Genomic DNA, 27,148 nt, shown 5'->3' on the forward strand with positions numbered 1-27,148 from the left:
AGCCCAGCGTTTTTCCTTACTTACGAACTAACTTTCTCTTGTTTTTTTAAGGAACTTATTATTCCGTTTAAACTTGCTGGCAGTGGCATCACCGCTCCTGGTCACTATCAGAGTTTGTGGTCTTGTGTTGGTTGTTGCTGATGTCATAGAAAGTGGTTGTCCTCAGTCCACAAGCCCACTGCAATGTTTATATACAATACTATTATAAATTCAAGCCTGCTGCAATGTTTATATACAAAACTCCTACAAATTCTTACCCGGTGGCGCATTGAAATTTTATCACTGCCACTCGTGCTTGCCAACAGAATGTTATTACTAATAAAATGTTAGAAACAACACGGATGATAGCCACTGTTTTAGACACCACTGATGCTTAACTTCACCTCCTCTGACGTTATAATTATAGGATGTCTCAGAAAAATGTCCCTCCCTCCCTCCCTCCCTCCAACTCTCAGTGTCTCAGGGAGCAGGTAGGCAGGAACATTTTTCTGGGACACCTTATATATAAATATTAATACCGCTCTTCAACACCCAAGGTCTTTATTCCCGTTACAAGGTTAGGAATTAAACTAGTCCAAGAACAATAAAAAAAAATGACAAGAGATATTACCTTTCTTCTCTTCACTGGTCATCAGTATCTCTCAAGTAAGTTATATGGATTACTGAGAATTAACTAAACTATCTTCAATTTCTCGGAGCTGATGCAAATGATCCCCGGGGCTGTCAAGAGGCGATCAATACTTCGGGGAGGTGAAAAAAAAAACTTTCGGAAAACTTGGAATGTTTGACTAATTATACAGATGAGATGCCAGTAGTTCTGACTCAGCCCAAATGTTCTGGAATTTCATGTGTTTGGTGTGTGTGTTTTTGAGCCTGTGTATGATTGTGAGCCTGTGTGTGTGTGTGTGTTTTTGAGCCTGTGTATGATTGTGAGCCTGTGTGTGTGTGTGTATGTTTTTGAGCCTGTGTATTATTGTGAGCCTGTGTGTGTGTGTGTATGTTTTGAGCCTGTGTGTGTGTATGTTTTGAGCCTGCTTTTATGTGTGTCTGTAAGCCTCTCATCCTCTCCCTATCTTCACTCCATCCCTAAATGTCACTGAGAAGGAAAATGATGTATTTAATGAAACAATTTGATCGGGCGAAGAATTGCTTTCCGATTTTCTCTAGGCGTGAAATCCTTATTTTGGGGGGGAAAGAGAGAGGGCAGGCGGCTGACTGCTGTTGAGGGAGGACCTGATTTGTAGGGGTAAGGCTGACTGATGTAGGGGAGGGCTGACTGTAAGGCTGACTGGTGTAGGGGTAGGGCTGACTGGTGTAAAGGGTGTGGACTGGGTGTACTGGGGTGGGGCTGACTGGTGTAGGGTAGGGCTGACTGGTGTGGGGGTAGCTGACTGGTGTGGGGGTAGGGCTGACTGGTGTAGGGGTAGGGGCTGACTGGTGTAGGTAGGGCTGACTGTGGTGTGAGGGTAGGGCTGACTAGGGGTGGTGAGGGGTAGGGGCTGACTGGTGTAGGGGTAGGGCTGACTGGGTAGGGGTTGGGCTGACTGGTGTAGGGGTAGGGCTGACTGGGTGGGGGTAGGCTGACTGGTGTAGGGGGGCTGACTGGTGTAGGGGTAGGCTGACTGGTGTGTGGGGCTGAGGAGTGGGGTAGGGGCTGACTGGTGTAGGGGTAGGGCTGACTGGGTGTAGGGGGGGGTGACTGGTGTAGGGGAGTGGGGCTGACTGGGTGTAGTGGGGCTGGGTGTGGTGTGGTGTGCTGACTGGTGTAGGGCTGACAAGGCTGACTGTGTGTAGGTAGGGCTGACTAGGGCTGTAGGAGGGATGACTGGTGCTGACTGGTGTAGAGGGGGAGGACTTACTGGCTGACTTGCTGACTGACTACTGGTGTGCTTACTGACTGGTGTGGTGTGGGGAGGGGACTTACTGGTGTAGGGGGGGGACTGGTGTGAGTGACTGGGTGTGGTGACTTACTGGTGTGCTTACTGGTGTAGAGGAGGGAGTGACTTACTGGTGTAAACTGGGTGTGTGTGGTGTGCTGGCTTACTGGTGTGACACTGGTAGGACTTACTGGTGAGGAGGGAGGGACTTACTGGTGTGGTGGTGTGACTTACTGGTGTGAGGAGGGAGGGTGACTTACTGGTGTAGTGACACTGGTGTGACTTACTGGTGTAGGGAGGGGTGTGACTTACGGCTGGGAGGGAGTGGGTACTTACTGGTGTGGACTTACTGGTGTGACTTACAGTAGAGGAGGGAGTGACTGGTGTAGAGGAGGGTGACTTACTGGTGTAGTGACTTACTGGTGTAGGGAGGACTTGGCTTACTGGTGTGGTGACTTACTGGTGTGAGGAGGGTGACTTACTGGTGTGGCTTACTGGTGTAGGGGAGGGTGACTGGTGTGACTGGTGTAGAGGGAGGGTGACTTGCACTGTGAGGAGGAGTGACTTACTGGTGTAGGGGGGTGACTTACTGGTGTAGTGATGACTTACTGGTGTTACTGGTGTAGGGGAGGGGTGGCTTACTGGGTGTAGGGAGGAGTGACACTGGAGAGGAGGGAGTGACTTACTGGTGTGGGGAGGGGTGCTGTGAGGGGAGGGAGTGACTTACTGGTGTAGAGGAGGGAACTTACTGGTGTAGGGAGGAGTGACTTACTGGTGTGGTGTAGAGGGAGGGAGTGACTTACTGGTAGAGGAGGAGTGAATGGTGTAGAGGAGGGAGTGACTTACTGGTGTAGAGGAGGGAGTGCTTACTGGTGTGAGTGCTTACTGGTGTAGAGGAGTGACTTACTGGTGGGGAGGGAGTGACTTACTGGTGTAGGGGGGAGGGTGAAACACTTGGTGTGAGAGGAGGGGTGACTTACTGGTGGAGTGACTTACTGGTGTAGAGGAGGGGACTGGTGTAGAGGAGGGAGTGGGTGAGGGGAGACTTACTGGTGTAGAGGAGGGAGGACTTACTGGTGTAGAGGAGGGGAGTAGAGGAGGAGTGACTTACTGGTGTAGAGGAGGAGTGACTTACTGGTGTGAGGGAGGGGTGTGTTACTTACTGGTGTGACTTACTGGGTGTGACTTAGAGGAGGGAGTGGTTACTAGAGGAGGGAGTGACTTACTGGTGTGAAGAGGAGGGTGACTTACAGGTGAGGGAGGAGCAGTGACTTACTGGTGTAGGACTGGTGTGACTTACTGGTGTGTGACTGGTGTAGAGGAGGGAGTGACTGGTGTGGCTTACTGTGTGGGGAGAGTGACTTACTGGGTGTGTGGAGTGACTGGTGTGACTGGAGTGACTTACTGGTGTGGACTTACTGGTGTGGACTTACTGGTGTAGAGGAGGGGTGACTTACTGGTGTGACTTACTGAGAACTTACTGTGACGATTGGTGTAGAGGAGGGAGACTTACTGGTGTAGAGGAGGAGTGACTTACTGGTGTGGAGGACTTAGTGACTAGAGGAGGGTGACACTTACTGGTGTGAGGGAGTGTGGAGGACGACTTACTGGTGTAGAGGAGAGTGACTTACTGGTGTGTGGTAATAGAGGAGGAGACTGGTTGGAATGGTGTAGAGGAGGGAGGACTTACTGGTGTGATGGTGTTGATGTTAGAGTTGGAGTAGTAGTTTCAGGAAGAGAGGGTTGCGTCAGGGAGGAGTGGTTGGTGTCAGGAGAGAGTGGTTGCGTCAGGGAGTGGTTCAGGGAGAGAGTGGTGGGTGGGGCGTTGCGTCAGGAAGAGAGTGGTTGCGTCAGGAAGGGAGTGGTTGTGTCAGGGAGGGAGTGGTTGCGTCAGGGAGGGAGTGGTTGCGTTAGGGAAGAAGTGAGGGAGGGTAGGGGGTATTGTGTCGTTCATATCGGTAGTGTTTGTGTCGCCAGAAGGAAGCTGCCGTCCGCTATTTGCATTTAGACAAGAAATCCCCAGTTGGGTGACGATGAGAGCTGGGATGTCGGGCTCCACTTCCCTGTAAATAAAGTCACTCATTTTTTTTTTTTTCCGTCCCTTCACATTTCTTACTCCTCCTCACCGGAAAACCTCATCCCGGAGTTTCTAAACCTTAACACGGATTCTCAAACATTCGCTGGGTTTTATTTGTTTTCCTCGTGACGAAAAGAATCGGATTTAATTAAGCTTCTGGGAATCTCACTTCAATTTCTTCGGTTTTTTTTTGGTTCCTTCTTTTCTTTCTCACCATCTTAATTCAGCAGTTAAATTGACCCACTTAATTCACACATCCAGAATTATGGTGAGGTGGGGGAGCTATCTTGTTATTTACTGTTATTTGAAAATCCTCGGGTTTTAGGGGGTAGTGTGTTTGGGTGCCTTAAATCCTGGTGTTGTGCTAACCATTCTGCCTCCCTGAGAATAATTCACCCTCATATACTACATGCTGGGGTTAAATCGTACGTGGCTGTATGGTAAGGCAGTGCTGGGAGTCCATCGTGTGGTACAGAGTAAGGTGGTTTTGATGTACACCACTACTGTATGGTTGGATGGTTTATGCATAAGGGTAGCTCGGTGGTGTCTGGCTGGGCTGGACGCGAGATATCCTTGTGACGGGAGGAACATGAGGCTAGCTGACACCTTCCGGCCAACACTGACACATACACATACGAATAATCTGGCGTCATTCTCTCTCTCTCTCTCTCTCTCTCTCTCTCTCTCCATGTCTCTATATAATGTACTGGTGTCACATTATGTTTATATTGGCAAAATTACTCAATCAGAGAACCATCCTCTTATCTGGCCCGTCTACCCTCAACTTTATCCATTAATGTTTCAATTATTTTTCCCTCATCCTTAATTATATGACCAAATTATCTCAATTATCTTTTTTTGTACATTTCAAATATTTATCATAAAGGTTTTGCTAATTTCAGTATTTCTTCGTTTGTTTTCCAGTCAATGTAGTTTATTCTTAACATTTGCCTATAACACCACATTTCAAATGCCTCCAACCTCTTTCTGGTGTCTACTGAATATGTCCACGCTTCTGACCCATACAACAGTCCTTGTCATATATATATCCTCTTTCTCAATTTGTAAGTTAATATCCTTTTTTATTAGATATTTTAGATTATTAAATGCTGTTTTTGCTTGACCTATTCTTGTTAGGATTTCTTTCGCACATCTAACTGCGTTCGTTTTGGAGCTATGGCTGGAACAGACACACACATTCACAGACACCGGGGGGCTGTGGTCATACCAAGGTACACAATCTTGAGACCCATGTAATGTGTGTGTAAAATTTCAGGTCTCTTACTGCTGCCGCTCTGGTGCTATGGCTTGAGCAGACACATATAGATACGTCCTTTTATTAAATATAGAGATATGTAATTGGGGAGTGGTTATCTTACTGAGCTGCCAGCTTATCGACAATGGATTTGAATCCCTATTGAAGAAGCACCGTGTTATTGATATTCGGTGTTTTCCACAACTGATTGTGTAACCATACCCCCCCCCCCATATCTTCTTGTCTGTCGTAAGATCTAGTTGGCCCACTTATCTCGTTTCCCCATCAAACCTGTGTCCAATGTTACGCTTGTCTGTGTGCGTGAGACTTAGTTTAAATTTGTATTTCCACGTATTGCCTCATTACTTCCTTCCACTATATACCACAACTACACCCATCACATTATAGTCTACTACCATAATCACCATCATTACCACCACCACCGTTATCACCGCCTTTTCCTCCTAGCAATCTTTTGCAAGAGTTCACACCAAGGCGTCCACCTCAAAACTATCAGATAAAAGTCAAGCATGTAACCGGGAACGTAATCTCGAAACATCTTCTGAATTACACTTAAATTTTTCGTAATTTTAACACCATCTAATATTGCCAATTATAGTTATCATGTAAGGCATCGGGCTGAAAATATATCTCCATCTGTTACACCATAGTGGAGTTGAGGCATTACGGCCTGCTGTTCTGAGGTTCATAGTTGTGTGTACCGGTGAGCTAAGCTGGTAGAGAGAGATATTGGCTATCGGGCGCTTACTTATCTATATAATTACCTGGAGTCTCCCGGGCGCCTTCAAACTGGTCTGGTCTTTAACCTCTAGCACTCTCAAGATGACTTAGTGGCCCACCGCTTAATTTTCTTATTAAGAAATACAAAAACTGTGACGTGTAAATCAAATTATTTAGAGTAAGGCGTTGCTGGCCATGGAAAAACTTAATAATCCTCGCTCCGTTGAGGTCAATAATGTTGTGTTACTCTGTACCGTATGTACACTCACCACAAAAAGTTTTCGAACCATCTAAGGGTCATACAATATGTCAAAACGGATAAGAAATCTGAACGATGTTCTCTGAGGAAGTTTTATTGCAAATTGAATTATTTCTTTTCACATGTAAATACTATGAAGACGAGCAACATATATTATTATGAAATATTGAGTCACTTGTAACAATCGAGCTGGTTAGTGGAAAAGACCCCTAGACGTATTTTCACTTGGCAATAATGATAAATAGATATTCTGTACGTCCGAAACACATCCATAGCATGTCCGTAATACGTCCAAAATTCGTCGGAAACGTCCGAAACACGCTTGAAGTACGTTTAAAACACGTCTGAAACACCTATGAGGGAGTGAGAAAGGATAGGTACTGTGAGGAGGAAAGCGACGTGACATGTCCGGGTTGGTGAAGGTGCAGAGTCAGTCTCACTAACACATGAACCACACCGCCGCCACACTGCACCGCCGCCACACTGCACCGCCGCCACACTGCACCGCCGCCACACTGCACCGCCGCCACACTGCACCGCCGCCACACTGCACCGCCCACACTGCACTCCACACACTGCACCCACACCGCCACACTGGCCACACTGCACCACACTGCACCACCGCCACACTTCAGCACCACACTGCCTGCCACACGCCGCCACACTCCTCCACCACACTGCCACACTGCACCACTGCACACACTGCACCACCTCCACACCACCACGCCACACTGCACACCGCACCACTCCACACTGCCACACTGCCACACTGCCACACCACACACCACCACCACTCTCACACACACACCTCCACACCACACCACCACCCACACACACTCACCACCTCCACACTCCACACTGCACCCACACTGCACACCCACACCATCCACCACACCACCGCACCACCACACCACCATACACCATACCACACCATATCACGCTATGCCATCTACACCACGACACACCACGTCACACACACACCATGCTACATTACACCACCTCACACCCTACCACGCCCCCACACACCCTACACGCCTCCATCCCACCACACCCTACCACGCCCCCACCACACCCCCATAACACCCACACCCACCACCCCCACACCCACACCCCTACCACGCCCCTACCACACCCCACGCCCACACCCACACCCTACCAGCCCCCACCACACCCTACTACGCCCCACCACACCCCTACACACCACACCACCACCCCCACCACACCACACACCCACCACACCACCCCCACACCACACCACCACCCCACCACACCCCCCACCACCACCCCTACACCACACCACACCATATATCACACCACATCACATTCCTACAGTAGTCCCTTCACCACTCACATTATTGTCTCCTTCAAATCCAGTGTTTGGTCTGTCTCTGATGTCGTGTACTGATGATCGCCGCCTCTTATTAATTTTTCTCACTACAGTTTTAACCAAATGCGGCTCATCAGTTCCAAGAGATATTAGCAGACGGTTTTTCATATTGTTTAGTGGATGTGCAAATATTTCCGTGACCCCAAGGCTACTGGTGAAAGGTCATGGGTCAGCTGTTTGATATATTCAGTGTGGATAATATTTGCATGTAGTTCCCTGTTTTTCTTACCCAGTTTTCTATGATGGAGACTCGATATGAGAGATAATACGTCATCATTATTTCATTTGAGAATACGTGTTATATATCTGTAAAAGAATGAGGTTTAGCTGTTTTTTGTTTTTTTATTATTATATAAGTATGTTCTTCAACCTTTTGTAAACTTTCCTTGGACAACCATAACTCCTAAACGTCCATAACTACTGGTAAATGGCTTATAGTAGCGGATGTAGTGGATCAGTATCTAGGGCACTGTAACTTTAGATGACCCCAAGAGTAAAGGTCAAAGGTTAGAGGTCTGTAATATAATACAGTATTGAAGAGTAAGTGAAATGTGGGTAAAGAAAACCGTAGATTTATATGGCTTAAACATATAACTAAAATCGTTTGGATCTTGTATTCAGTGATACAGAAGACTTCATGTATTGTACAGTTAATGCTGTAATGAACGAGACCGAAGGTTTAGGTTATTACATTTTAGCTGAATTTGTGTAGGATTGCATACTTAGGTATATAGGGATATATTTATGAGTAATTGGACTTGAACAGTTCAAAGCACTATAGCTGTAATTGAACTCATTAGCGAAATCTTATTGAATTATAGACTATAAGTTATATGGTCATTGGTCCCACAAGAGCTCAGAAGAAGTCGATAATATGCAAGAATTGATAAAACTTGGTGATTTGGCGACCATTTTTCAATCTAGAAATATCAGTAAATATCAGTTATTCAGATGGTTGAGGGCGTTCTGGCATTTATAGTTCGCTTTTATGATAACGCACACACGTTGCATCTAATCTAATGTTTGAAATTATACTAAATATATAAATCGCAAGTAAACAACGTTATTATTATTATTATTATTATTATAACGGTACAGATGCCGACAGTTAAAGTATCGCTGAAAATGTCTAAAATAATTTGAACCTGCATCGCAAGGTATAGTTCCATCTTATTTATTAGCAGAGTTATTTATTGTAAATTTGTTTCTTAATATATTTTTCTTTGAAGTTCTTCCGTCGTGCTTACCTGCGAGGGAAGACAGACGAGGAGCGACCAGAGATACAAAACTGAGGGAAGAGGGGAAGGGCGGCGGCGTGTTATGAGTGGCTGGGTGAGGGGCAGGTGTGAGCCAATTACCGCTCCGCAGCTCACCTCCATCTGTCTCTCTCTGTCACACGCATGTAAAACTCACATAACGACTGCACCACTTCCGAGCTTCTTCCTCACGGTGAAGTTACCCAACTCCTTGAGCATGAAGGGGAGAAAAATAACGTCAGTTTCCTTAAAAGCTGAACTTGAGAAGTGAACTAATTTAGGAGTTTTAAAATTGCTTTGTGGATGTCTGGAAAAATGTACGCGAGGTTGAGAGAGATGGCAGGGTGAGAACGTTATACAAACGACTTTGGTTGTTGTTTCAAGTGTGTGTTGCATGAAATTGCCTCCATTAACACACTTTATGGTTTGTTTATTTCTAAGTGTGGTAAGACTTCATTTTGTCACGTTATTTATTATATACTAAGGACTCATCAGGGTCTTTTTGACAACATCGTTCTCCAAATATTATATTATGTTTGCTTACGAATATTTCTAATTATTGATGTCGCAGAAAAACAGTTTTTGGTGTCGTAATCCTTGGGACCTTGGGTTTATTGGGGGACTTCTTGCGTTTGTTGATACCGTGTTAAATTGTAGACGTTATTATTATTATTATTATTATTAATTATGACTTTGGAAGCTTTTTTTTTGTTTCATTTTTCTTGACATGATCTATCTTATATGTTAAAAGTCTCAGTACAGTATGCCAATAGACCAGCATTGATCTATCCACTGCAGCACAGTTGAGTAAAACGTAAATGATTATCTTAAGGTTCACTCGTATTAGGTCGTATGTGTAACGACATTGATTTCAAGAATGGTGCTAGACTAACGGTGCCGTATATGTCTGCAAGAAGGACGTTTAAATTAAATATTTTTCATCACCTGATTGATTGGTAATTTTGATGACTAACCCGCGGCCGAAATTCATAGATAACGATTTTAAAAACGCCGCAATTTCACTTGTTTTTTTTTATAGTGTACACTGTTGTAGTTTGTGCAAATGTGTAAACAATTATTATTTTTAAAATAAACGTCACCAATCCTTACTGGGTATGAAAAACAGACTTCACCAACCTAGCCAAACAAACCACGTGACCTTACTTAACTTCCTTACCCCAGTATATTAAACAAAAAGAGCTTACTATGATATGGTGTAATTTGAGATTTTTTTCTGGACGCGAGACCAGCCGGCAGCATCGGCGCTTGTGCAGACCAGACGGCTGAATGATTTGTTATTGAGATGCGGGAAACGGCGAGCCATGGCGCTGAGGAAGTGATGATTTATTGTTTTCAATCAACAACTGACTTGGCACACAAGCTCAGTTCTATTTCTCAGTATTGCTCTGAAAAATACTTTCTATTTAATGGAACGATTGTGCGGTCTTTGAAAAACTGAAGGGTCTCGTTATCTTTATCCCTAAATTGGCAAATTACGTCCATATAAGACCGGCGACAACCTTCACACGTCATGCTGAAAATTAAACTGCCGGGGGAAAGAGAGGTCAGAGGACCCCTTTCTTTGTCGTGCAGCCTCATTACCTCCTGGGCGCCTAGTTATCTACAATGCGAAGCATTTGCACAAGAAATGGTTATCATATCAGAACTTACTGATGCAAATAATAAGTAAGATAATAAATAGTAAAACAAATAAGTAGACCACGGGTTAGTCGTCAATATTAACCATAACTAAGATCAAACTACTGTAGTGTGTAATGCAGTTCTCAATCCCGTACATCCTAGTAGTAATAAATACTAGCGACAAGTGTAAAAAACACTGTTGAGGGAACGATAATACAATATTTGTTTGATAGTTTTTCATATCATACCTTGGGAGACACTTACAGTATATAATATGAGGTGGAAAAAACTGGTGAAAGCTGAATAATATCTTGCATTGCCGGTCGGTGTAGGGGTTCCTTCTGCTACACAGATTGTAAACACAGGTTGTGAGGTCATTGTATGGTAAGCCCGTCCCATCTGTGGTGTTCACGAATTTTGTCTCCCATATAGATAAATAGAATAACGGGCTAAATTTGCTGCTTTAAACCACTAATTAATGTAACACCATTCAGCTTAATAATTACAGTGGCTGTCTTCTGTGCGTGTACTTCAGTTATAAAGCAGATTTTACAAAGACTTATATGTGACCGCATATAACAAAGTGCCGTGTTGTACGTGGTGCAAGTGCTACTTTACCGGCGACTAGTGTAGCCAGGACGAGCTGTGTTTACTAGCCGCGAAGAGTTTTGTGTACATTGTAACTGGCCATTACTATGTGATGGGCTTGTTTACACCTCTCTTAACCTTCCCTATCGTTATTTTCTGGTAGTGTTGGTCGTGACAAATAGCTAGGCATGTTAAGATATTATATAGATCGAATACACTGGCAGTCAAATATAAATGAATTTTCTCTCTATTGAATCTCGATCAGTCCACCTCCACCAGTTAATTCTTGTTATTGTTTGACGAGATCTTCAATGTCTTATTCGATTAACTCAACGAATGTTAACCCGGTGGGGAAAAAAGAAAAGATGAGATTAAAAAGTTAAACCCGCTGGTGAAGCAGAGAACAAAACCAACCAAACAACGTAACCTGTTCCAGAATCGTTATTTTTATATATCCAGCTGCAATTCTTATATATAATTAACAAATTTACCGTTTCCGCGATCGTAATATTCTAGATTTACATTACCTTCATTAAAACAAACATTAAAGTGAAGGTCCCGTCTATAAGCATCAAGAACATCAACTCGTGCTCTGATAAACGATGCTTGGAGGACGTTTCTCAACTCGCAACATTTTAATAATCCACTCGTATGTTAGGTTATCTATGAAGCTACATCATGTTCGTTTATAGCTCGGTTAAAGGTGGTAAATAATCCTGTTGGCAATATCCGACACTCTGATAAGATGTGCGGTGTGTTTTACGGAATGGTTATTATATCGTTAACCTAGGGTTGCCATTCGTCCGTATTTTCCCGGACATGTCCTCCATTTAGGTCTCGAAATCTTCATCCGGAAGTAATTTTTAAAATTCTTCAAAAGTCCGGAATTTCAGCTTCCATCATTTTCTCCACGGAAAAAACATGAAACTGTAATGACGAGAGAGAGAGAGACGAGAGAGGGGAGGTGGAAACCGTAGAGATCTCGTTCAGTTTTCGTCAGCTGATAAGTCACTTGTACGCCTGTACGGTGTTGTCAACTTAGCTGTCAAATATTTGATTGATAAGGGAGTAGAAGTTGATGATGTGAAGTGTTTTGACCAAGTTAGTAACCTGAAGCAGTTTGTGGAAAATTACAAGAGTGATGAAGAATTTAGTAATCTGCCAACACATAAAAAGTGGACCAAATACTTTGAAAAATCAAAGAACATTGAATGCCACTCAGAATTGCTAAGAATTGCACAATTCTTCTTTGCTATATCATCTCACAATGCAAATGTAGAAAGTTTTTTCACTGATGCAAAGTTAATGGACAAAGGAAAGGAGCAAATTGAGTGTTGAAACAATGAAAGGCATTCTGACTGTACAGTACAACTTCCGAGAAACATCTTGCAGTGACTTCTATACCTTTCTAAAGGGCAATCAGCCAATACTGAAAAAGATCCGATCTACAGAAAAGTATGCATGGGCACATCAAGGCACACACATAATGGGGGAAGAAGACTGCAGCTAAGGGAATGAAGATATTCAGCCTTAAGCAAAGGTAATTTTTTTTTTAAGATTTCTATACCATGTATGTTGTATATTAGCCTACATTAAAAACACAATGCAATACAGTGCACCGATACTGGTGTGTGTGTGTGTGTGTGTGTGTGTGTGTATATATATATATATATGCAAGAATACTGTAGGTGCGTGATCCAGGTACATGCTGATAACCATAAGGGAAACAAGAAAGCACGAAGTTCCTGCGCTTTGTAATTCACATCTTCAGGGCGTGATTACAGACTAAGGAAAAATACATAACAAGGCATATATACTATTTTCCAAAGTAGATTATCATAAAACGGAAATTTGTATCGAAAATGGGAAATATTTACTTTCCGGGAAAGTTGGTTATCTATTTTCCGAAAAGTAGATAACTTTTCAAAGTAAGATTTTCGACTTTTGTGAAGTAGATTAACGACTTTTGGGAGATATTAACATATTTTCCAAAGTAGATTATCATAGAAAACGGAAATTTGTATCACAGAAAATGTGAAATATTTATACTTTATGGGAAAGTTGGTTATCTACTTATCATAGAAAACGGAAATTTGTATCATAGAAAATGGAAAATATCTACTTTCCGGGAAAGTTATTTACTCCCGAAAAGTAGATTATCTACTTTTCGGGAAAGTAGATTTCGACTTTGTGAAGTAGATTAACGACTTTTGGGAGATATTAACATATTTTCCAAAGTAGATTATCATAGAAAACCGGAAATTGTATCACAGAAAAAGTAGAATATTAATACTTTCTGGGAAAGTTGGTTATCTACTTATCATAGAAAACGGAAATTTGTATCACAGAAAAAGTGAAATATTTATACTTTCTGGGAAAGTTGGTTATCTACTTATCATAGAAAACGGGAAATTTGTATCATAGAAAATGGGAAATATCTACTTCCGGGAAAGTTGGTTATCTACTTTCCCGAAAAGTAGATTATCTACCTTTTCGGGAAAGTAGATTTTCGACTTTTTGTGGAAGAAGATTAACGACTTTTTGGGAGATATTAACATATTTTCCAAAGTAGATTATCATAGAAACGGGAAATTTGTATCAAGAAATGAAATATTTATACTTTCTGGGAAAGTTGGTTATCTACTTATCATAGAAAACGAAATTTGTATCATAGAAAATGGGAAATATCTACTTTCCGGGAAGTTGGTTATCTACTTTCGAAAGTAGATTATCTACTCGGGAAAGTAGATTACTTTTGTGAAGTAGATTAACGACTTTTGGGAGATATTGACATATTTTCCAAAGTAGATTATCATAGAAACGGGAAATTTGTATCACAGAAATGAAATATTTATACTTTATGGAAAGTTGGTTATCACTTATAGAAAAAATGTATCATAGAAATGTGAAATATTTATACTTTCTGGGAAAGTTGGTTATCTACTTATCATAGAAAACGGGAAATTTGTATCATAGAAAATGGGAAATATCTACTTCCGGGAAAGTTGGTTATCTACTTCCCGAAAAGTAGATTATCTACTTTCGGAAAGTATTGACTTTTGTGGAGTAGATTAACGACTTTTGGGAGATATTAATATCCAAAGTAGATTATCATAGAAAACGGAAATTTGTATCACAGAAAATGTGAAATATTAATACTTTCTGGGAAAGTTGGTTATCTACTTATCATAGAAAACGGAAATTTGTATCATAGAAATGTGAAATATTATTTTCTGGGAAAGTTGTTATCTACTTATCATAGAAAACGGAAATTTGTATCATAGAAAATGGGAAATATCTACTTTCCGAAAGTTGGTTATTCACTTTCCCGAAAGTAGATTATCTACTTTCGAAAGTAGATTTTCGACTTTTGTGGAAGTAGATTAACGAATTTTTGGGAAGATACATATTTTCCAAAGTAGATTAGCAAGAAAAACGGAAATTTGTATCACAGAAAATGTGAAATATTTATACTTTCTGGGAAAGTTGGTTATTTACTTATCATAGAAAACGGAAATTTGTATCATAGAAAATGAAAATATCTACTTTCCGAAAGGGTTATCTACTTTCCCGGAAAGTAGATTATCTACTTTTCGGAAAAGTAGATTTTCGACTTTTTGTGAAGTAGATTAACGATGGGAGATATTAACATATTTCCAAAGTAGATTATCATAGAAACCGGAAATTTGTATCACAGAAAATGTGAAATATTAATACTTTCTGGGAAAGTTGAATTTCTAAAATATCAGAAAACGGAAAGATAACTAACTTTCCTGAAAAGATATTTCATTTTCATGATAAGTAGATAAACCAACTCTTCCCAGAAAGTAATAATATTTCATATTTTCTATGATACAAATTTCCCGTTTTCAGATAAGTAGATAACCAACTTTCCACAAAGTATTAATATTTCATTTTGTGATACAAATTTCAAGTTTTAGGAAGCTGGTTATCTACTTATCATAAGCAAGGAGAATTTGTATCTTAGAAATGAAATATCTGCACCATGGAAAGTTGATTTATCTACTTTCCCAGTAGATTAATATCTACCTAAGAAGTGATTTTCATTTTTGAGTAAGATGCGACGTTTTTGGGAGATATTAGCATATTTTCCCATTAGATTATCTCTTAGAAAGCAAAATTTGTATCACAGAAAATGTGAAATATTAATACTTTCTGCTGGGAAAGTTGATTTATCTACTTTATCATAAGCAGGAAATTTGTATCATATGAAATATTAATACTTTTCTGGGAAAGTTGTCTACTTATCTTAGAAAACGGAAATTTGTATCATAGAAAATGGGAAATATCTACTTTCCGGGGAAGAGTTGGTTATCTCTACTTTCCCGAAAAAGTAGATATCTACTAAAGTAGACTTTCGACTTTTTGCAAGTAGATTATCGAATTTTGGGAGATATTAACATTTATTTTCAGAGCAGATTATCATAGAAACGGGAAGTAACTAACTTTCCCCGGAAAAAGATATTTCCATTTTCTATGATGAAGTAGATAACCAACTTTCCCCGAAAGTATCTTCACATTTTTCTTTCAAGATTTTTCTGGAAGCCAGCTAATGTTCAAACTTCCGTTTTCTTTCCCCAGAAATATTTCATTTGGAAATTAAAGTCGTTAATCTGCAAAGTCGAAATTTCCCAGAAGAAATTTGCTTTCCAGAAGTGTGTATTTCACATTTTCTATGATATCTTTGTCTTTGGAAAATATGTTAATATCTCCCCAAAGGTCGTTGATCTGCTTCCTGAAAGGTCGAAAATCTACTTTAAAGTAGATAATCCTTTTCGGGAAAGTAGATAACTTAACTTTCCCAGCGGAAGTAGATACCATTTTCACCATATGATACCATTTCCCGTTTTCTATGATAGTAGATAACCAACTTTCCCAGAAAAGTATAAATACATTTTCTGGTACTGAAGTTCCCCGTTTTTCTATGATATCTACTTTGGAAAATATGTTAATATCTCCCAAAAGTCATTGTCCCTTCCACAAAAATCAATCTACTTTCGAAAATTAGATAATCTACATTCAGGAAAGTAGATAACCAACTTTCCCGGAAAGTAGATATTTTCCATTTTCTACATGATACAAATTTCCGTTTTCTGTTAAGTGAATGTATATAACTTTCCCAGAAAGTATAAATATTTCACATTTTCTGTGATAAATTTCCGTTTTCTATGTAATCTGCTTTTGGAAAATATGTTAATATCTCCCAAAAGTCGTTAATCTACTTCCACAAAAGTCAATCTGCTTTCGAAAAGTAGATATCTGCTTTCGGAAAGTAGATAATAACTTTCGGAAGTAGATATTTCCCATTTTCTATGATACAATTTCCGTTTTTCTATGATAAGTGAATAATAACTTTCAGAAAAGTATAAATATTTCTACATTTTCTGTGATACAAATTTCCGTTTTCTATGATAATCTGCTTTGGAAAATATGTTAATATCTCCCAAAAAGTCTGTTAATCTCTTTCCACAAAAGTCGAAAATCTACTTTCCCAAAAGTAGATAATCTACTTTCAGAAGTAGATAACCAACTTTCGGAAGTAGATAATTCCCATTTTCTATGATACAAATTTTCCGTTTTTCTGTAAATAAATAGATAACAAACTTTAGAAATATTATTTCACATTTTCTGTGATACCAAATTTCCCCCGTTTTTCTATGTGATAAGTAGATAACAACTTTCCAAAGTGTAATATTTCATTTTCTTAATGATACAAAATTTCCCGTTTTCTATGCTAATCTACTTTGGAAAATATGTTATCTCAAAGATGTTAATCTGCTTCCTACAAAAATTAGAAATCTACTTTTCCCGAAAATTAGTTATCCGCTTTCGATAGATAACCAACTTTCGGAAAGTAGATATTTCCCATTTTTTCTATGATACAAATTTCCCGTTTTCTATGATAAGTAGATAACCAACTTTCCCCAGAAAGATATAATATTTCATTTTCTGTGATACAAAATTCCCGTTTTCTATGATAATCTACTTTGGAGAAGAAAATATGGCTAATATCTCCCAAGTCGTTAATCTACTTTTACAAAAGTCGTTAACATTAAAAAGTCGAAAATTTATTTCGAGTAGATAATCTTTTCGGAAAGTGATAAACTCCCAGAAAGTAGATATATTTCACATTTTCTGTGATACAAATTTCCCGTTTTCTATGATAATCTACTTTGGAAAACATGTTAAACTTAACCGGCATTACATCCGTCTTTAATATTTTGTGACAGGCAATCATAAGCATACTCTTCTGCAGTTGATTTAGGCCGATTGTTTATTGGTTGGTTTATGTTATGTTACTCCAAGGCACATCTCGATAAATTTGCATTAGTTTCTGGCAACGTAAAACATAAATGATAAACGCCGGCCCTCACCAGCCAGTGAATAAAGTTAAAGGAAGCGTTTATATTTTCGAATGTGACTTCAGTATAAATAACTGCTGTAAACTTTTATACTTTTGTATATTGTTTAGTTTACCAAATTTAACTTTTTCATGTTAATTTAAAGATTAACTTAGTGTTTCATTTCAGAATGCATTATCCCTTTGATTCAGATTGCATTATCCCATTTTACTATGATCTATATAATTACTCATTGCAGTAAATCAGGTGAAACAAGATTATGGAGTTGAATGTTTTCATAATCTCTAATGTGTAGTGGTAAGAATAAAACACGACCATCCTATTACGAATACATTTATTTGATATAATGAATCATCTGTGGTACACGTGGCACATGTAAATATAAAATAGAAATAGACGTCAGCAAATATGTACAGAGCGCCGTGGCGACACCGACAACATGACTGGTGCTTCAGGGGGGCACAGCGGGCACCAGTACTCCCACACTCACTCCCACGCTACTCTTGTCTACACTTTATATATGGCATACAACTGCCAATGTCTAAGCTTAACTCCACGAGTAAGATAATATAGTACTTAGTCTATTCTCATCCCCTCATACCTTTGTGGAGCAGTAAGCCACCTCAAGCTTTTTCATTCAATACATAATTTAGCTTGTGTTTAGTCATTCGTATTTCCCTGTCAGCATTGTGTTACCCAGTTTATACATTTTACGTTCAAGATACTTCTAGAAACACTTCATTATTTCTTCACCTTATAATAAGAAAATACTTACAATGCAAAATGTTTTGATAATTTAATGGAAGTGTAGGCTTATAGTTGGTTCTAGCTGGGTGGAAGTGTGGGAGTAAGGCAGCAGCTGCGTCCCCCCGCTGATATGCAGGACTGTCACACGCGGCGCGGCAGCCCACCACGCACTACACCGCATGAACTTTTCATCTTGGCATAACAGATATCACTTACGGAGTCGGAGCATTTCAATGACGGTTTTTCAGGTTAAATAATGAATTTTACAGTGCTGCGATGTAATGCGTGAAATTCGCCGCCAAGTTTGCGTTGTGAACCAGGGCTGCTGTTCATCCACACATACAATAGCCTCAGTGCGGGAGAATAGAACACACAGTTTTCACAATAGCCTCCACTTAGAAATCTCATTTGGATTACATGCACGACCCAGGCCTGACGACAGCAATAAGAGGTTCAAATTTATTTTGGTATTCTTAGAAAATTAATTGAAGCGATACGTTTTCAATATAAGAGTGAAGAAACTTCTTGGGGTTGCTGCTGTCGTCTTCAGTTCACAACACAAACTGCTGGAAACATTTAAGTCCGTATTCAGACGATGCCCTCACAGTGCATGTCCCTCCTGCCCGCACTCTATGCAATCATGGCAATTTTGGTCATTCATTCGAATAATGACACATTACTGTACAGCGACTTGGAACAATACTTTTGTGGCACACCCTGTATACCAAAATCAATTTATAGTCAATATGTCAATATACATTCACTATACAATTAACCTGGCAACAAGATCTCACAACAGTCCTGCTCAAAGCCACCACAGTCTTTATGAAAGGCCTGTATAAGGTTAGTGAGGTGAGTGCGGGCTTGAGGTGTATGCCTCGCCAGTGTGGTGGAACTTGTCCAGAATACACCACTTAATCCCTAGTTTACTGTCGAGAGATTGTTTGGCACAACATAAAAACCATATTATGCAGGAGTGATTTTTACACATACAGAAATATGCAAATATACATCAGTCTTAAAAATAAACTGTACAGTGACAAAAATAAAGATATGCGTCTCATGGACAAAGAGTTTAAGAGCTACACGATTTTCAAGGTACGAGACTCGGGTGTTGGGCGGCTCACTGAACCACAGTGAGGGAGTTAAGTGGTTTGGCTGAAGGATTGTTACTAAACATAACTGGATCTGGTTGTGTTTACAACTTGTCAGCCAATCTCACCAAATTGAAATACTCGCCCCTTTGATTTACAGAGCATCTTTAAACATGGGGTTGGATAAGACTTAAGATTCTTATTTTTTCCATGCCAAAGTGTTAAGTGTGGGCGAGTGACGATCAAGTTACATCACTGTGTCAGAAGGCCTAACACTCGAGTCTCTAAGTGCCCACTGCGGTGAGAGGTCAGCATCAAAACCAATATATACGCCTGTCAACACCTTAAGTAATTGCTAATTTGAACATCAATTACATAAAATTTTAAATAAAAACGCGTTACAACATACTGAATTCATCTACAGTGGAAAAATCCATACACACTATTTGATTGCATTTCATCTGAGGTATAAATTAAATTATCGTAGTGAAGTTCACAACATTATCAAATTCTATCTCTTGAGGAGGATAACATGTACAGTTTACACGTCATCATAGTGAGTGTGATTATCTGCGTGCACAACTTCTAACACCGTAACTTGGTTTTTTTATACAATGAAGCTTAACTCTGCAAACTTCTCAAATTAATACTTTTTCTTCATTGGCCACGCCAAGATATATTGACACCTTCCTTTTGTTATTATCTACCCAAGTATACTGACAAAGTGATGTTTATGTAAAGTGAGGACGTGGCATTAAGAAATACAAAAAAAAAAAAGTGAGTATTGGTGGGTATAATGTGCTCTACAGTATTTGTTACTACTTGGCGCGGGAGAGCTTATATGGTACTGTTCCAAGCCTTCCAATCTCTCTACAGGACCACACCTGTAGACGCTCCTCTCAAGTTCTGAAGCGTACTAGGTAGGCAGAACTATTTGTGATTTAGTCTGTGAAGATGTTGTCAATTGAGGCGTCTAGCGTAGGAATGACGAACCCACCAAATCATAGTTTTGAGTAAACGCATATCAAAGTTTTAGAACTGTAAAATCACACAGCGCCATGGAATATTGATAGAATTGCTTCAGTTATGTTCTATATTGATAATTTTTGTGTGTAGGTGTGCATAATACAATGACAAGCCTGTTTACTCAAAACTATGATTTGGCGAGTTCGTCATTCCTACGCTTGACGCCTCAATTGAGACTGTACAGAACATAAGTTAACCTTTGCTTCCGTAAACTAGGTTTTTTATTTATCTGGATAGTAGTAACGTTCGCAATGGCATCAAAAACTATAGTACACATATGCTTCAAATGTAAAGTTCAGAAACTGTACTGGAGTGATCCCCCTGGCTATGAGGTTGCAGAGCGTTGTCTTGTCGTACCCGTGGCTGTAGTGGACTTTTACATCAGAATTACAGACCTGCGGAACTAAGAAACTTATGATCATTTTCATTATCCTCGTTCGGATGTTTACAAGGTTTAATCTGTTGGTATAATATGAAAGGAGAAGCACGGTTAAAAAATATGAAAGTATCAGTTGACAGCGCTGTGCCATTCGGTTCACTGCCTCGCCTCTATGAACTGTATACTATAGCCTCGACCACTCGCCCATCTTGTAAGTTACTAATCTATCACCTCTGTATGAGAAGTTTCACACTCGGCAACATAAGTAATCTTATATGACAAGACAGTAGAGGCACCCAGTTACCGTCCTTGTATGTTTCGAAGTGCTGGCCGAACACTGCCCGCTTTCCCCCTCACTCAAGCCACATTATCAAGTCTTTCAGGTAGAAATTTTATATTCGTTTGTTAACCTATTAAAATGAGTATTTTAATATTTACTGTAATTCTGTAAGTATGTCTTGTTCGGTGTTTATTTGCTGGAATTATTATTTTGACAATTTCTAGACGAGTGAAACATCCTTAACCGAGTAACTCACCTCGCTAAATTCTTGAACGTTTCAATAAATAATGCTACCGACAATGTAGCTCCTGTAGCTAGTTCTACCTCCAGCCTAATTTTAGCCAAGTCTTCTATATATATTTCTCTTGAGGCTAAACGTGAGAGGTAGGACGAATATGACGCCAAGATTTAGTAGAAGAGTGAGTGAGGTAAATGTATCTGGAACAAGTAAGTAATGAGAGCTGGTAAATGTAACTTGTTTTAGAATGCCTGTTGCTTGATCCTCCTCCATCACCGTTCTTTATGACATACACCATTCATATCTTGTCCTTCTTTTACTAATTGATGTGTAGATAGTTAATAATACGCGTGTTATCAAAATATTATAATCGTGCTGGACCAGTGGGAGTTGTCTTGCCGTCTCCACCAAGAAAATATGTTAAGATGAACTGCTGTGTTAATATTCACTTTAGGATCAAACGCAGCCTACATTCTTCCGCTCGGTTATTGCATGTGCAAGTGACACGTTAATATGCAGTATGTCTGACATTCAAACGAATTATCAGCATTCTTCCATGTTGAGCTTTTTTGCGTTCTACTGATTATAAGTGAGAGCAAAGGTGTGCTGAAGAACTAGACAGATAATTCCTAAAATATCACCATAATATTATTTGCCTCTAATGCTCTAAGTTCAACATAATTAGTCATTACCTCTTATAGTTATATACCATTGCCAGACACACACACATAGTGACTGAAACATTAGGCTATAAATGAGGAATTTTAATTACACAAATGAGTTTGTACATGAAATAAATTTGAAGGTGGTAATGAGGCGACGCACCACACAGTGACCTTGACGTACCACCACCACTTACACCTCTCATTACCACTGCTCTATTACCCCTGTGCTCAGCTAGAGACAACGAGAAAATACTTTGATTCCACAACAGTTCGTTCAGATAACCAGTACGATGTAAAACAAGGTATTCGTCGACGTGGTAATAGCCTTCAGAAGGTGTAAGATGCACATGGTGAGAGTGTTGGTGCTGTGTGTGAGGTGAGGTGCGTTTCCTCAGTACATGGCAAAATCCTTGTTGTATCCTTAAAGCAGGAGAGGTGTGTGTTAAGTACCCACACAGACGGCAACATGTACAGCGTTACTTCAACATTCTACAATATTCCGCTGTCAGTCCTGGACATAGCCGCCAACATCCTGGCTGGAAAACGTTTTCCCATTAAAACATTAATTAAGTTATGGTGCTGGACCCATTTTGTTTTTTTTATTCACAAGCAGAAAATCACTAACGACGGATATTTTACCACATAAACTTTCTTTAGAGAAAATAAAAAGAAACTTATGACTCACTCTCCCCTCCCTTCCCTTGTCCAGGGCTGACTCAACAGAACATAAGAGTGGTAGTGTTGCCGCTCGAAACACCAGATGAGAAGGATCGAAACATTTATTTCCTAAGAAATCGGTGTGCAGATCCCGCCCAAAATCGTTCACAAACGGCCCTAGTCAAATTAGGAACTTGTGTGACGGGTGAGGTGGCTCCCGTCAAGCTGTCAACCAAACACCCCCGCGTCCGGGGCGCCGTTGTCAACACACGCCCCACCAAACACTCAGTGCCACCAACTGGGCGCTTATTGGCTGGGTAAAGTCCGTCCGTACACTGAGAACCAATGAATGACATGTTCCTCCATTTACTCCAGCTGTGGCGCGTCTTGGTGCTTTCAGTCCGGGAGTGTGTTGACTTAACTAAATCTAACTGGATATATACTTTTCAGTTAATATGAACACGATTCATTTAATGAACACACATAAATGTGATCGTTATGTACACTATTGAAAACGTACACTGTAAGAGAGCATAAAGCAGTATAATTATAATGGCTAAATTGCCATTAAGAATTCGAACAAATATTAGTCTGACATTGGTGAACATTGATACAACGCATCAACTCGTCGGCAGCCCAGACGCTGCTCTATTCTACGTGTTAAGCTAAGAGAGTGATATGCTGCAGAGCCCATCTTAGTGCTAATATTCAGACTCCAGGGCTCGGCTTTACAGCTTTTAAACATTACAATTGATTTTCCATAAAGTACGGACATTTTACAACCCCGAAGACTATGGCTACACTGAGATGCTTCCCGCGTCCGTCCCCACACTCGTGTCGTACCCGCTTAACTTTACCACTTCATCCCACTTTCTCTTGTCAAACCATTGTACTTATTCGCATTTTTACTTTTGCATAATAAACAATGGGCCTGACTGCACATTTTCCCATTTTCCTCTTCCTTAGGAAAAGGAAGTTTGAGCCACGAGCCTCGTCTGTGCCGGGAGTGGCAAAGGGCGGCCCGCTCAGTACCTCGACGGCCGACACTTCTTGGAGGCCTTCTTGAGGAAGCGACGCATGCGCGCCTGCTTGTTGTTGCGCCAGCGGATGACGATGGACTGGCGATTGATGACTAAACCTGGACGCTGCTTCCTCTCCTTCCTTCCCAGAAGCAGGTACTCGCTAGAAAAGATGTATTTATGAGTTGTACTCATAAGTTAAGCTTGAAATCATATTGGCCATTACCTAACTCATTAACCAAACTCAGTAACACGGTAAATTATTAAATATTTTTATACTTTTTAAATCTTGGGTAGTGCATTATGTGGAAATTGTGTGGGTGTACGGGGCAACTAGCAAACGTAGCAGTAGCAGCCAACCTTCCTCACTCCCAGTAATACTCACTTGCCCATCCTTATGTCTGGACACTTGCAGGTGAGGTCCTCGTTCCTCACCCACAGCTGGTCCCCGCCTCGCCGCACTCGGTCTGCCCGGGTCCTCTTGAACACGTTCGTCACTTGTATGTCGAACCTGGTGTACTCGCCGAGCACCTCTTTGTTGATCACTCGCGCCACCAGTGCTGCAGACGTCACACAAGCATTATTATCTTGCAACATCTGAGATTCACTCTAATTATCACACAAACACCACTCCATTCCACCCCACTCTGATAACACTCACCATAATCTCTGCGGCAGTATTTCTTGATTTTGAGGCGTCGCTTATTGACTCTGCATTTCCCACACGATGGCTGAGCGTAACCTGCAGGGGAGGAGAGGAATACAATGTTAGTACTGTACCTCGTGTGTCACATCAACTCTAGTACGTCAGTCATCTCACTGCATACTCGTACATGAATACACAGATAAAATTATACAGAGTTATTAATAGTAATATTCAAACAGCACCATGAATATCTTATCGAACTTAACATTTGTATAATAGATTAGTTATGACAGTAAACGAAGTCCTCTATGAAACAGCAAATTCAACCATATATGAACTAATTTCTATAAGTTGTAGGAGAAAAAATTAGCCCTTATTTGGATAACACGGCAGTTGCGTATTGTTTTAACATCACTACCCATCATACATTTATTATTATCTTATTTGTGTAATGGAAGTACATCAGTCGAGTTGTATTATTATTACTGTGAATGAGAGATAGGGCCGGGTTGTGCTAGTAGCAATAAAACAATGAACGTATGTTTTAACAGACTCCTTAATATTATTCGCACATATAGTAATTATATACTAGAGCCTCGCACCTTAATGTATAGGCACAAGCACGCTCTCTGATTTTAATTAATATTGTTTGAATTATGGATCGTAGTATGGAAAAACTTAAAACTGGGAATGTAAGCGACGTGTCTTGGGTGAGTTGAACAGAGGTGTGAGTAGTGATCTTTCTCTCCCTCCCGCCCTGGTTCCCTCCACCACTATCTCTACTGTATTGTTGGTAGAAATTTATTCTAGTCTGAGATAGAAACAAGTTGAGATTCGAGCAGCGTGCAGGAGTGTGTGGTCTAGCCCTGGCCAGGCACAAGCCCCTGGGTGTATCTCATGCTCTCTCCTTAAAAACATTCCGGAGTGGTAATACTGTGGAGTCATTTAGGATTAATGGCAGCAGCAGTGTCCGTGAAGAAGTGCCCACGGCCAGCGACGAGTAATGAGGCGCGGCAGGGCTGTGTTCTTGACAAGTGGCCAGGATAGTGACACGCGAGCCTCAGCCTCACCATCATACCGGTATACACAATACTCCGGGTTGGGGACCTGGCACACCTACAACTAATTAACCGTGCATGGGTTTAGTACATTTATATTGGGTGTGAGTGTATGTGATGAACAAACGTACACATGCGTGTAACCAAACGTGTACTGGAAACACCATAGAGGATACAACAGCGACCAAGAATGGTAGTTGTTGCCAAAGGTGTATCCTACAGATCTTACAGACGGCCACCAGCCTGCCTCAGGCTCCCACGTCTTGTGGACATTTATCTCCCACGCTCAGCCTTTCTTCCCGCTACCACTACTACTTGTCTGCCAGCCGTTAATACTCGCTCTTATGGAGCGACGAGACCCTTCTCCTGCGATGTCGTGGATACTTGAATAAGCTCACTGTATTAACTTTCCCTTATGACTTGTTTTGAAGGTGGTGGTGAGGCAGGGGACGTGGTCACATGAAAAGGGTGGGGGCTTAGAGGACAGCTAGACCATCATGTGAACGTGCCTGCAGGAGGTTGCCAGAGCTGACCCACACCTGACGCCCGCTACACTATGGGGGTATGGACGGGAAAGCGCCTGTATCCGGTTGTCCGTCTGACTACTTCCCTCCACCAATCGCACAACTGGAACTAATACCCAGCCAAACAGATTTGGAAGTCTTCTTCCTCATACCATAGAAGTGTCAATGGAGGCTTATATAAGCGTGTCATTACCAAGTGACGATGGACGTTGGTGCTGTTGATTGTTTTTGTGCTGGTGGAGGTGATGGTGGTGATGATGGTGAGTCACAAACACTCTTGCCTCCACAAAGACTTTCTGGTTCACTGAGGATTTTACAGTTGAGAGCAAAATTCCTTCGATACTTGACAATATCTACATGTAAGTCATATGTGAGTGGTTTATTACCGAGTGGACGCTACTTTTCTTTACAGATTCATTAGATTAATACAAAAAAATCATACAGAAAAGTATGAGTAAAGATGCCAAATATTACCACAAGTGATTAGTGAAATTTTTTTTTTAGTTGGGTGGACCTTTTTATTGAGTGTACATTCTTATTTAATCAGGTGTACTTTCTTCTTTAAGTGTGTACTTTCATATCAAATGAGGTGTATTTTCTTATTTAGTCAGGTGTACTTATTAGCTATTGTAGGTGTAACTTCTTACTTAATTAGGTGTACTTTGTGTTACTTAATCAGATGTACTCCTATTTAATCAGTTGTACATTCTTGTTAATAGGAGTACTTACTTTATTATCTAATCAGAATTACTTTACAAAAAAACACATTTTCTTTTTTATAATCTTATCTAAATTGATTTGGTATAGTTACTTATTAAATTTTGTTTGTGTTTATTACTATTATTATTATATTCAATACGTTTTCCATATTTTTGGGTATAAACTCCCCAACCCAAACACAATACAGTATCTGTCCACACTGAGTGAAACATTATGGGACCACGGATGATAGATATTGGGACATGCATTTACTTTGGTATATAGTTTAACATAAGCGTACCAACCTTCTAGGGGCATCAAGAGCATTTCGTAAGTCATCAGGCCCATCCTAGCATATACGTACTTTTTTTAGATACTGTACACAAGCTCTGGTTTACAAACACAAGTACCTAAGCACACACACACCCTTCTTTCCTGTTCCCCTCACTGGCCACGCCCACTTATTAATTAACTGCCAATCATATGGGCGAGACACCTGTAGGCCACACCCCTCCCCCCGTAATATTGATGGCGTCCATGTCTGTGTGTTTCTTGAATGTGTGTGTGTGTGTGTGTGTGTTATGGGAGTGTACATGTGTTTTCTGGTGTATGTATGTGTGAATTATACTGTGGAACATAATTCTAACGCTCA

At 40.5% G+C, this 27,148-nt stretch overlaps 1 protein-coding gene across 1 annotated transcript in view; it reads right to left on the reverse strand.

Moving 5' to 3' along the window:
- Positions 1-17,781: 17,781 nt before the first annotated feature.
- LOC121859581 (netrin-1-like) overlaps positions 17,782-27,148 on the reverse strand; it is a 68,640-nt gene continuing 59,273 nt past the window's right edge. Inside the window, exons 5-7 of the mRNA XM_042356518.1 lie at positions 24,231-24,311; positions 23,955-24,129; positions 17,782-23,732 (exon numbers count right to left, since the gene is read on the reverse strand). Coding sequence (XP_042212452.1) covers positions 23,576-23,732; positions 23,955-24,129; positions 24,231-24,311 — 413 coding nt within the window. The 3' untranslated portion in view covers positions 17,782-23,575. The remainder of the gene's footprint in view (positions 23,733-23,954; positions 24,130-24,230; positions 24,312-27,148) is intronic.

The sequence above is a fragment of the Homarus americanus genome, unplaced genomic scaffold (genome assembly GCF_018991925.1).
Source record: "Homarus americanus isolate GMGI-L3 unplaced genomic scaffold, GMGI_Hamer_2.0 scaffold7626, whole genome shotgun sequence".
NCBI classification, from domain to species: domain Eukaryota; kingdom Metazoa; phylum Arthropoda; class Malacostraca; order Decapoda; family Nephropidae; genus Homarus; species Homarus americanus.